At 44.5% G+C, this 13,349-nt stretch overlaps 1 protein-coding gene across 7 annotated transcripts in view; it reads right to left on the minus strand.

The window, feature by feature from the left end:
• Positions 1–13,349, minus strand: part of poc5 (POC5 centriolar protein homolog (Chlamydomonas)) — a 76,785-nt gene that overhangs the window by 24,014 nt on the left and 39,422 nt on the right. For all 7 annotated transcript variants that reach the window (XM_055631349.1, XM_055631334.1, XM_055631342.1 and 4 more), the window contains 2 exons: positions 10,204–10,383; positions 9,015–9,177 (listed from right to left, as the gene is read on the minus strand). In XM_055631349.1, the coding sequence (XP_055487324.1) occupies positions 9,015–9,177; positions 10,204–10,383 (343 nt within the window). The remainder of the gene's footprint in view (positions 1–9,014; positions 9,178–10,203; positions 10,384–13,349) is intronic.

A 13,349-nucleotide genomic window follows, 5' to 3' on the forward strand; every position in this document is an offset into this window, starting at 1 on the left:
GGCCCTAGTGAGACCACACCTGGAGCAGATTTGGTCCCCTAATTTGAGGAAGACACCCTTGGTATTGAGGGAGTGCAGCGTAGGTTTACAAGGTTAATTCCCAGGATGGCGAGACTGTCATATGCTGAGAGAATGGAGCAGTTGGGCTTGTACACTCTGGAGTTTAGAAGGATGAGAGGAGATCTTATTGAAACATATAAGATTGTTAAGGGTTTGGACACACTAGAGGCAGGAAACATGTTCCCGATGTTGGAGGAGTCCAGAACCAGGGGCCACAGTTTAAGTATAAGGGTAAGCCATTTAGAATGGAGACGAGCAAACACTTTCTCACAGAGAGTTGTGAGTCTGTGGATGCAGGTTCTCTGGATGCTTTCAAGAGAGAGCTAGGTGGGGCTCTTAAAGATAGTGGAGTTAGGGGATATGGGGAGAAGGCAGGAACGGGGTACTGATTGGGGATGATTAGCCATGATCACATTGAATGGCGCTGCTGGCTCGAAGGGCCGAATGGCCTACTCCTGCTCTTATTGTCTATTGTCATAAAATAAGTTTGAAACCCTGTTTCTCAAAACTACAAAGTTGTACAGTAATATATATCAGCTTCAACAAACCCCATTGACAAAAAACTCAATCCCAATAGCTGCAGTTGCAACTACTCGGTCTCTCCCCAAAATAAATTGAAGATTAATATTCCTTAAAATAGGGTTTGATTATCAAAATGTATACCAAACAGCAACATTTTATTCAATGGCCTACTTAGCTGGGATAGCAATTAGTACATCCAAGTGGCAGATTGGAACAATTTAAACTCAAATAGTTCATTTTGGCCAAACTTATAATCTTGCATATCTAAATTGCGCTTTGAAATGCAATGCTAATTTCTGCTTGAACATTTTCTGCTTGCTCCTGAAGAGAAGACTTGAGACGGAACATCTCCCATGCAGCGAATGGTACACAGAATCACACTGCAAAGGCAAGCATTTCCCCGATCTCACCATTTCAAAGAAAAATCCAATTAGTTCCAACTCTCTTCTCTCCCCATGGTTCTGCAATTTTTTATTTTCATTAATTATTAATCTAATTCCCTTTTCAAAGTTGAATTTGTTTTCTTTACTTATTCAAGCAGTAAATTTCACCATAAAATATTTGTTTCGATATCTCCCATTTGGTTCTCTCTGACAATGCAGCTAAAGCACATTAGCAAAACAAGGATGTGTTCTGGTTACTGCTGCAAGGATAAAGCATAGAAAATAAAGTACAGTAGGAGAAATTATAGGACTTGTCTAGCTGTAGGACAAATATGAGGGAGAGAAATATTGATGGGGCAGCAGGGTGGCACAGCAGTAGAGTTGCTGCCTTACCGCACCATAGACCCAGGTTCGATGCTGACCACGGGTGCTGTCTGTACAGTTTGTACGCTCTCCCTGTGACTGCGTGGGTTTCTTCCTCCCACACTCCAAAGATGTACAGGTTTGTAGATTAATTGACTTCAGTAAAGATTGTAAATTGTCACTAGTATGTACAATCGTGCTGGTGTACAGAGATTGCTGGTTGGCACGGACTACATGGCCGAAGGGTCTGTTTCCACACTGAATCTAACTAAACCAGAAATTAAATTAAAAATTCAAAGTAAGTGCCACAAAGTTCAAAGCATTTGCAAGCAGCTTAAATAGTTTGGCTTGGTCCATGCCTTAAACAGGAAAGAGGAGGAAGACAAAGACTGACGCCCCACTGTCATCTTTCCCCGTGCGCCTCCTGGATGTGCACCCGTTTCTCCTACTATCCTGCCTCCCTTTCCCCTTAACCCCATCTACCTACATTCCTTCCTCTTTTCTGACAATTTATGGCTCTTCCCTCCTTATCTCAGTCTCTTTATCTCCTTTTCATCTACGGCCTTTGTCCACCCATCATCCTACACGTTGCCTGACAATGTCCTCCAGAGATTCGGTCTGAACCGTCGAGTTAGTGATTTCTAAAATTAATTTTAAATGGTTATTTTCACCTTTCATAATCAGAACGAATCTGCCATACCTCCAGATTCTGCTTTTCAAAACCAAACCAACACTTCCTTCAACCTTTGCTCACTCACATCTTTGATGCAGCTTTTTAGCCAAAAGGTAAAAAGGCTGCATGGCTCATGGTTGTTCCCATATTTCAAGTATACTTTCCTGACTAATCCCAAGATCGTCAGTCTCCTACATATCCAAAAACCCATCCTGCATCCCTCTGCAAAGGAAAATGATAAATATTAATAGTCCTTTTGACATTTCTCACTTCAGCCCTAAATGGATGAACAATTGTGCTGAGATTGTGAACCTCTACTCGCCAAGAGGGGGGAAAATAACAACTTGGCAACTACCTGCTCTCTCAGAATTATATGCCCCAGTGAGAACATTTCATTCATTGTCTTTCCAAAGAGTTTACATATTTCTGTCACTTCCCCTTATCTCAGCAATCTCCATCAGTTAGAATATTGAGTATAGAAGTTGGGAGGTCATGTTGCAGTTGTACATGAATTTAGAATATTGCGTTCAGTTCTGGCCACCATGTTATAGGAAAGATGTTGTCAAGTGGGAAAGGGTATAGAGAAGATTTATGAGGATAGAATATTTCTGTCAGTTTGGATCCCCTTAAAATCTCAGCCATGGTCCCTACCAAAGGACATAATGATTAGGGAATGGAAAGTCCTTTATATCGGACATTTCTCACTTCCCCTAGAAAGGGAGGGAAGTATAGGAAAGTTAGAATGTGCATGAGAATATTTACATCATTGTCTTTCCAAAGAGTTTACATATTTCTGTCACTTCCCCTTATCTCAGCAATCTCCATCAGTTAGAATATTGAGTATAGAAGTTGGGAGGTCATGTTGCAGTTGTACATGAATTTAGAATATTGCGTTCAGTTCTGGCCACCATGTTATAGGAAAGATGTTGTCAAGTGGGAAAGGGTATAGAGAAGATTTATGAGGATGTTGCCAGGACTGGAGGGTCCGAGCTATAGGGAAAGTTTGAGTATGCTGGAACTCTATTCTTTGGATCGCAGGAGATTGAGGGGTGATCTTATAGAGGGGTTTAAAATCATGAGGAATAGATCAGGTGGATACACAGAATCTCTTGCCCAAAGCAGGTGAATCGAGGACCAAAGGACATATGATTAAGGAGAAGTGGAAAATATTTAATAGGAATCCGAGAGGTAACTTTTTCCACACAAAGGGTGGTGGGTGTATGGAACAAGTTGCCAGAGGAGGTAGTTGTGGATGGGACTCTCCCAACATTTAAGAAACAGGTAGGCAGGTACATGGATAGGACAGGTTTAGAGGGATATGGACCAAGCGCAGGCAGGTGGGACTAGTGTAGCTGGGATATGTTGGCAGGCGTGGGCAAGTTGGGCCGAAGGGCCTGTTTCCACACTGTATCGCGGACTAATCAATTCTGCAGTTTACTGCATGTTCTTCCCCAGACCAAAATATTTGGCAGTAGTCACGTACAACCGCAGAAGATTAATATTCTTCTGCTCTACCCATTTTCAATAAAACCCAACGTTTATTTCCTAAGTGTTAGTTGTACCTACACAACTTTGTTTCACACAGCAATATAAACTAGATTGTTTTCTACACCAGTGATTCTTAACCTATGTCAGTGTCATTCATCTTTGATTCTTTATCACAAAATTTCATTCACCCTTCAACCAAATGTTTTTATGTTTTTTTTGGTAATTTGTCTTATTCTCCCTTGTGTATATAATTTATTTTGTCACATGAACAAAAAACATAAATTAACTCAGTTCTTAAGTGTTTATTTTATTCAACTATTTGAATTATATGTAAAGAAAACTAGGAGTGATTAAAAAAAAGTTTAATTACCACTGGAGTTGGAAAATCAAACTATTAGAATGATAAAAACCATTTATTCTTCTAAACACTGGGCTCCAAACCCCATCGGGCTTTGATTACAGCAGTTTTTTACGTTGAAAACTAGCTCCAAAAATCATGGAGTATGTGATTTAATATATTAATATCCAACAAATATCTATCTATCTATACATCTATCTAACTATCTATACATAACTAAAACTCTGATCTTGTTATCTTCCGGTTTGGCGGTCTTTCTATTTGCGCAAAAAAGGTTCGCGATAAAGCTACGATTTTTCACCAGCTCGCTCACTGTTCTCCTGTGCTGCGAGTCCACCAAGTTTCAGTCCAATCGGTTGAATGTCGTAAAATCTAGCGAGGTTTAAAAATCTTTAAAAACGCGCATGCGCAGATCGATCTCTTCTCTTGCCAGTCAGCGCCGCGCGGTTTAGTCTCTTCTCCTTCCCGGGACGATCCGCCCATTCTTGCGTCATTGCGTCTTTACTGGAGCCGAGGATGGCCGGCGGAGGTTTCCAACCGGACTTTAGGAGGGACCTGAAGCAGCCCCAAGAGACGGAGACCCGGCGCCGAGCCGGAGACCCGGCGCCGAGACGGAGACACAGCCCAGAGTCGGAGACCCAGCCCAGAGTCGGAGACCCGGCCCAGAGACGGAGACCCGGCCCAGAGACGGAGACCCGGCCCAGAGACGGAGACCCGGCCCAGAGACGGAGACCCGGCCCAGAGACGGAGACCCGGCCCAGAGACGGAGACCCAGCCCGAGACGGAGACCCAGCCCAGAGACGGAGACCCGCCCCAGAGACGGAGACCCAGCCCAGACGGAGACCCAGCCCAGACGGAGACCCAGCCCAGAGACGGAGACCCAGCCCAGAGACGGAGACCCAGCCCAGAGACGGAGACCCAGAGACGGAGGAGACCCAGCCCAGAGACGGAGACCCAGCCCAGACGGAGACCCAGCCCAGAGACGGAGACCCGGCCCAGAGACGGAGACCCGGCCCAGAGACGGAGACCCGCCCCAGAGACGGAGACCCAGCCCCGAGACGGAGACCCAGAGCCCAGACGGAGACCCAGCCCAGAGACGGAGACCCAGCCCAGAGACGGAGACCCAGCCCAGAGACGGAGACCCAGAGAGACGGAGACCCAGCCCAGAGACGGAGACCCAGCCCAGAGACGGAGACCCAGCGCCGAGACGGAGACCCAGCGCCGAGAGACGGAGACCCAGCCCAGAGACGGAGACCCAGCCCAGACGGAGACCCAGCCCAGACGGAGACCCAGCCCAGAGACGGAGACCCAGCCCAGAGACGGAGACCCAGCCCAGAGACGGAGACCCGGCCCAGAGACGGAGACCCGGCCCAGAGACGGAGACCCGGCCCAGAGACGGAGACCCGGCCCGGAGACGGAGACCCGGCCCGGAGACGGAGACCCGGCCCGGAGACGGAGACCCAGCCCAGAGACGGAGACCCAGCCCAGAGACGGAGACGGAGACCCGGCCCACAGACGGAGACCCGGCCCACAGACGGAGACCCGGCCCACAGACGGAGACCCGGCCCACAGACGGAGACCCGGCCCACAGACGGAGACCCAGCCCACAGACGGAGACCCGGCCCACAGACGGAGACCCGGCCCCAGACGGAGACCCGGCCCACAGACGGAGACCCAGCCCAGAGACGGAGACCCAGCCCAGAGACGGAGACCCAGCCCAGAGACCCGGCCCAGAGACGGAGACCCAGCCCAGAGACGGAGACCCAGCCCAGAGACGGAGACCCAGCCCGAGACGGAGACCCCCAGCCCTGAGACGGAGACCCAGCGCCGAGACGGAGACCCAGCCCAGAGACGGAGACCAGCCCAGACGGAGACCCAGCCCAGACGGAGACCCAGCCCAGACGGAGACCCAGCCCAGAGACAGAGACCCAGCCCAGAGACGGAGACCCAGCCCAGAGACGGAGACCCAGCCCAGAGACGGAGACCCGGCCCAGAGACGGAGACCCGGCCCAGAGACGGAGACCCAGCCCAGAGACGGAGACCCAGCCCAGAGACGGAGACCCAGCCCAGAGACGGAGACCCGGCCCAGAGACGGAGACCCGGCCCAGAGACGGAGACCCGGCCCAGAGACGGAGACCCGGCCCAGAGACGGAGACCCGGCCCAGAGACGGAGACCCGGCCCAGAGACGGAGACCCGGCCCGAGACGGAGACCCGGCCCAGACGGAGACCCAGCCCAGACGGAGACCCAGCCCAGACGGAGACACAGCCCAGAGACAGAGACCCAGCCCAGACGGAGACCCAGCCCAGACGGAGACCCAGCCCAGAGTCGGAGACCCGGCCCAGAGACGGAGACCCGGCCCAGAGACGGAGACCCGGCCCAGAGACGGAGACCCGGCCCAGAGACGGAGGAGACCCGGCCCAGAGACGGAGACCCAGCCCAGAGTCGGAGACGGAGACCCAGCCCAGAGACGGAGACCCAGCCCAGAGACGGAGACCCAGCGCCGAGACGGAGACCCAGCCCAGACGGAGACCCAGCCCAGAGACGGAGACCCAGCCCAGAGACGGAGACCCAGCCCAGAGATGGAGACCCAGCCCAGAGACGGAGACCCAGCCCAGACGGAGACCCAGGAGACCCCAGCCCAGAGACCCCAGCCCAGACGGAGACCCAGCCCAGAGTCGGAGACCCAGCCCAGACGGAGACCCAGCCCAGAGACGGAGACCCGGCCCAGAGACGGAGACCCAGCCCAGAGACGGAGACCCAGCGCCGAGACGGAGACCCAGCCCAGAGTCGGAGACCCAGCCCAGAGTCGGAGACCCAGCCCAGAGTCGGTCTTCCCTAAAAGTTATATTACAGTCAATTTGGGAAATATCCTGCTACTTTGAAATTAGAAAACCATTGGTGGAGAGAAAAAACCCATCAAATTTCCAGCTCCACTGCCATTAAAACCAATAAGAGCTTACTTTAATGGCAATGTCTTTTTTAAGTATAGGAAAAAATATATAAATATCTGAATAAATTTAGTCATTCATCCTTCATTCACCCGTCTTGTTTCATTCACCCCAAAATAATTTCATTTGCCCTTGGGCGATCCATTCACCAGTTAAAGAAGCACAGGTCTACACCATTTAAAGAGTTTAATGTTTTTGCCTTATTCTTCCTATTATCAATCACACTTTTCCTATTCCTCCAACCATAACCTTTTTACCCATTTGCTTTAATTATCCAAGTGCCTCTGCAGATTCTTTCTTCCACCTCATCTTGCTATCTAACATGGCCGTCAGGAAAACTGAAAACATTACATTCCAAGACATTAATATAAACAACTGATTATAGTTATGCACTGCACTGATTCCAGTACTTTATTTCTCTTCAGTCTCAGTACTCAGAAACAAATCTGCTCAAATCACTGAATGTGTAGTCCAAACCAAATACTTATTTTTGATCATGACTTTATCTTTCTGTTGTGCGATATATTTTACAATGTCATGCTTTGTTGATCATGCATTGGCATTTGTACTTTAACGTTACTGTATGCAAAATGTGAAATATATCTGACATAAAACAATGAACTCTTGTTTCTGCAGTGTGGAAAATGGATAAATGTCTACAGATAACACATCAAACAAAATTATTCTAGAGTGTGAATGTTCTAGCCAAGTTAAAACCTGCCCAAGAGATTTTTCCTAGATCGTTTTTTTATTTTTATTTTATTTTTATAAAAGGTACAATTTACTGATCTGGTTGCCTAAACCATTTGTAATCCAAGAATGACAGTTCTAGTTACCTTTTAGTCAAGTCTATTGCTCAACAATCTGGGAATTGAAGTAGCAGTATAGCTGCAGCATCTGTGTTATCCAAACTTACCTGGACACCTCATCATTATGTATAACACAAAAGTACAGCACAGAACAGGCCCTTTGGCCCAGAGTCCATGTCGAACATGATGCTAGATTAAACTAATCTCCTCTGCATGCACATGATCCATATCCCTCCATATCCATGTATCTATCTATAAGCCTCTCAAACGGCACTATCTATCTCCACCATCACCCCTGGCTACGCGTTCCAAGTACTCACCATCCAGTGCGCTCCAAGCACTCACCGCCTTGAGTAAAAATTTGCCCTGCATATCTCCTGTAAAGTTTGCTCCTCTCACTTTAAAGTTATGGCCTAGAATATTTGATATTTCCATCCTGGGGAGAAAAAAAAGCTGTCTACTCTATCTATACCTCTCATAAGTTTATATATTTCTATCAGATTTCCCACCAACCTCTGGAATTTTACAGAAAACAATATCAGTCTGTTATGCCTCTTTTTGTAGCCAATACTCCTTAATTCAGGTAGCATTCTGGAAAACCTCTTCCGCACCCTCTAAAGGCTCCCCATGTTTCCTGTAATGGGGCAAACAACTGCACGCATTTTTACGTGATCCATTCCTGATGAATGAAATGTTTAACTTGTATATAAACTACTCCTGAAAGACTTTGCAAAGTCGGTATCTCAAACATGGCACGCCAGAAATCTGACCTCAACGCCACTTTCCTGCTCCCTTCAGTGCAGATTGCAGCCTCCTAGCTACATAACAACACCTTTGTGCAAAATAATTTTGCTACAGAAACGGTGAGCGTCAGGAAAAAGGTTTGGACTTCAAAACCAACAAAAACTTGAAATTAATGAAAAATCTTTTCTTGAGGAAGATGTTACACACAGCTGCACACTGCGCGTCACCTGATTTATGTGAATATTTAAATTACCAGTGCCTGTGATCAATATTGCATGCATCTATGCAGAAAGTTTCTTCTCTCGCCTCTCACATTTCCTTCTTTTCAAGGTGCTGTTTTACGTGGAGGGTGTGCTCCAGGGGTAACACTCCCATATCATTGGACCAGTACAACAGATATAAATCTAAACACCATGATACCTTTGGTATGGTTGTATGTTTGTGTATATAACTATTGAATAACAAATGTAATTTCTTTCATTTTTATGCTCTTTGATCAGCAAATTAAAAAAAATCATACTGAAGAAATAAGATGGCTTTAAGTTATTGAAATTTAAAAAACAAAATTGGTTTCAGTTTATTTACATCCAAAATATGCAATAACTTCATCCACTAAATAATCAATTTGCAATTTTCTTCTGGTAGCATTGCAACTAATACTGACCATGCTCCACTATTCTGCTTCCATTCTGAAACATGCTCATTGCCTCCAGGTTGAGAGCACATACACCACGCATAAATGCTTTCTTCATGGAATCAGTACACTTGTCCTTTTCGGCCAACAATCGTCGTACCTCTGCTCTTGCACATTCTAGTTCCTCCCTTGACTAAAATTTCAGAGGAGAAATGATTTAGGAACAAAACGGAACTGCTTTTTCACATCACAATTTTTTTTCCATTCTGTTCATTTGGGATTACACCGGCTAAACTCAACATCCATCCTGCTCACATACATTTCTTTGGGACATTCCCAAGTGTCTGCCATCCTTTCATAGGTGTACTATCACAAGCACCATCTCAAAAGCACAAATATGTACATAATCCCCCCCCCCCCCCCCCCAAAAAAAGACATTGAATTAGTTTAATTTCCATATTTCTCCTGGGGTGCTTCAGCAAGTTTTTAAATATAAACAGAGCCACCATTGTATCCAAAATTATGAAAGACTCCTGGAGGTACATTTTGTTTTCTTTTTAAATATCTTTTAACCAGATTTGGAGAACATTTATCTCCAGATAACTCATGAGTCTTTCATTTGATTTTTCATTTGATTTGAACAGGACCAGTCACAACTCCTTTCCATAAGTGATTTAATAAATATTGAAATGGTATTCAAGCAACAAATGAACAGTCTTATTATTCCAATTTAAAGCAACCATAAAGAAACTGATCTTGGGATTCTCCCCCCTCAAGACGATTGTGCAGACCGTCACTAAATATACTACAGATTAGAGATTATTTGATATTAAGGGAATGAAGGTCACATTGGACAAGTGTAGGGGAACAGCACAGAAATAAAAGATCAGCCATGATTGTTTTGAAAGATGTGGGTGTGAGCAACTCATGGGAACCAGCTTCTATTTTTTTTAAATTCTTTTATTTCAGTAGATAATTTTGTAATTATACTGGTAACTTTGGTAGATAAGCTGCAAGTGCCTGGAAAAAAAAATCAGCATAAAACACAGGAAGCTTGGCATACAGACTGGAAAACCCATGTGAGAATTTAGTTCCTCATCTGAGAACTAGGTCTTGTATTATACAACGGTGCTAAAGAATATCACATGATAAACTATAAATTAAATTTATAGCTCCTGTGTTATGCCAAAATGCCTTTTAGTTCTCTACTGGTACTTACTGCATTAAGATTTCTCTCATAGTCCCTCGAGAGCTGAATGCAGACTTCTTCAGCTCGAGCTTGACATGCTTTCTCCACTCTTGTTTTCCATTCCGTTTGCACTACCGATTTCCAAGCCGTACATGCTTTTCTCATCAGACAGTAATTGTAATGCCTGTCAGCCAGAATACAGGCGTAATCCTTAAACAGATGACTGGAATTAACATTTGTCCCAAATGAATAATAAATTATACAGTATCAGTAAAAAATTTATCTGACAAAGCTGAAGTGTTATACAAAAAGGTAGGCATGTTAGATGCATTGCAACTTCAGATTAGTTGAAATATATTGCAAGGAAAAGGACCTATAGTTTAGTTTTTTAGTTTAGAGATACAACACAGAACATGCCCTGCGGCCCAGAGTCCACGCCGACCAGCGATGCCCATGCACTAGCATAACCCCCTATCCTAGGGACAATTTACAATCTTTATCGAAGTCAAGTAACCTATAAACCTGTATGTCTGTGGAGTGTGGGAGGAAACCGGAGCATCCAGGGAAACCTACGTGGTCACAGGGATAACACCAGTAGTCAGGATCGAACCCAGGTCTCTGTTGTCTCAGGATCGAACCCGGGTGCTGTAAGGCAGCAATTCTACCACTGCGCCGCAGTGCTGCCCCTGCTCAAACTAATTTTTAAACGTGAATTTAGCAGTAAATTCTTCCACAGATTATGATCTGCCTTGCCGTTTATACAAGGTTGACCCTTTAAATGTGTGTGAGTGATTGGTGGTGGTCGGAGGGGCCGTAGGCGCAGATTAGCAGCCACGCTTCCGTCAGTCTGTCCCAGGGCAGCTGTGGCTACAGAAGTAGCTCACCACCACCGAGTGTGACTGAGGAGTGAATGAATAATGCGATGTAAAGCGCCTTGAGTATCTAGAAAGGCGCTATATAAATCCCATCCATTATTATTATTTAAATCACTTTTTTAAATTAAAGTAGTGCTCTTCAAATACAACAACTTTACTATCTGATGATTATATTGGCTAGAGAAGATGCTCAAGCAGAAATAACTCTGGCACTGGCTCTGGCCACTGGAGCTGCCCTGGACATTTTATTACTGTTTTTACTTGTATTTTAATGTTGCTGTTTTTACCTGCACTTTTTTAAAACTATTCGTACTGTTTTATCAGGAACTAGATTGTTTTTTTTTTTTTAATTGTTTTTATTTTATGCGTGAAATTTTTAAGTTTTATGTGCCATGCTCCGGTATTCCCTGGGAACCGTCTTCTCATTTTGCATTGTACAACTGTTGCTTTGCAAGATGACAATAAAGGATGATGATAGGACAAAAAAAATAATTTTGTTGTATAAATAGAATTTTACTTGTCAAAGACAATTAGCTTGAGTTTCTTATAACTCGTAATTAATAAGTTTCAATTTTATCAGGTCAATGTTCAGTTTAGTTTATTGTCCTGTGACAGAGGTCAAGTGAAAGCTTTTATTGTGTGCTAACCAGTCAGCTGAAAGACAATACACGATTATAATTGAGCCATCCACAGTGTACAGTTAGATGATAAAGGGAATAACGTGAAGAATGTTTAGTGCAAGATAAAGTCCAGTAAAGACCGATCAAAGATAGTTCCAGGGTATCCAATGAGGTAGATAGTGACAATGATGGAAAATCAGTCAGCTATTCAAACACCATTGACAAACGAAACATGTTGCAGCTCTCTATTAATACCAACTTCAGGTACCTCAATATGTTTGTATCAGAACTGGTCATTTCTGCATGTCATCACTGTAAGTATATTTTCCTATCTCACAGTTTGGCTTGTTGGGCATGTCGCAAAGCCTTACAGCCATTTAAAAAATGTATACAAAAAGCAAAACAGGCTTAAACTGGTAAGGCTCTGGGACATTTCCAAGAAACCATTCTGTGAGCAGAAAATAATGCAAGCTATTCACTTTGGATGAAAGAGGGGGTCAGCCATTTAAGATGGGCTGGAAGAGACATTGATTATGACTCAAAATTCTCTACTACAGAAGACTGTGAAGGTGGAGTTATTGAATGTACTCTGGAAGTAATTGACAGATATTTTAAGAAGGGAATCAGTGGGTCAGATAGCATTCCAGGAGAATATGGATGGGTGACGTTTTGGGTCGAGAACGGTTTTCAAACATCATTAGCAATTATATTAATTCAAGTTGAGCAGCCAGGCGGCACAAGCAACTCTGAAATGAAACCTGACAGCAGCAAAAGAGGCCAGGTTTGTTTAGAGATACGGTGCAGAAACACGCCCTTCAACTTGTGCCGATCGGTGATCCCCACACACTAGGGACAACTTACAATTTTACAGTAACCAATTAGCCAACAAACCTGTACGTATTTGGAGAGTGGGAGGAAACCTGAGATCCTGGAGAAAACCCATGCAGGTCACGGGGAGAACATACAAACTCTGTACAGATAGCACTCGCAGTCAGGATCGAACCTAGGTCTCTGGCGCTGCAAGGCAGCAACTCTACCACTGCGCCACCATGTCACCCTCAAGTTCAAGTTCTTATCACTGAAATAGCTAGTCATTTTGGGAAGTTATATGTAAGGATCAGTAGAAAGTTCCTTTGGCCCATCGCTAATCACAAAACTTAGTCCATAGTATTACGTGTTCTAGGCATGTAGTTTTGGCATGAATTAAACAATATTCAATGGACCTCGTGCTGCTGTTACAATTTATTTATATTAATCTAACAGTCAAGCTGACGTTTTGGGTTATCGAATGTTCTCAGGTTAATTGAATATACAGATTTTGATTAATTAAAAAGGCCACAATGACAATGAAAAACATACACAATTCAAGCTGGTGAAGTCAAATTTCTTCCCATGTGCAAAATGTTTTCCTTTTGTTTATGATTAGCATATTTCAAAGATTATTAAATACAAATTAACTTAATAATTCAATGTAGATATCTATGTCGATATCTGAACATACAAAAATCACACTCTCACAAAAAAATGATGGAAGGCATATCCAACAATACATCGCACTAGCACAAAATCAAAACTATTAGCAAATCTGTATTTGATATCTCAGAAACAACAACAGTACCTCTCTCTGGAGAAGCCCCCCCATTGTGAACCAATAGCATTGCCGGTTTTCAAGTAGGCATCC

Source organism: Leucoraja erinacea, chromosome 3 (assembly GCF_028641065.1).
Source record: "Leucoraja erinacea ecotype New England chromosome 3, Leri_hhj_1, whole genome shotgun sequence".
Lineage (NCBI taxonomy): Eukaryota > Metazoa > Chordata > Chondrichthyes > Rajiformes > Rajidae > Leucoraja > Leucoraja erinaceus.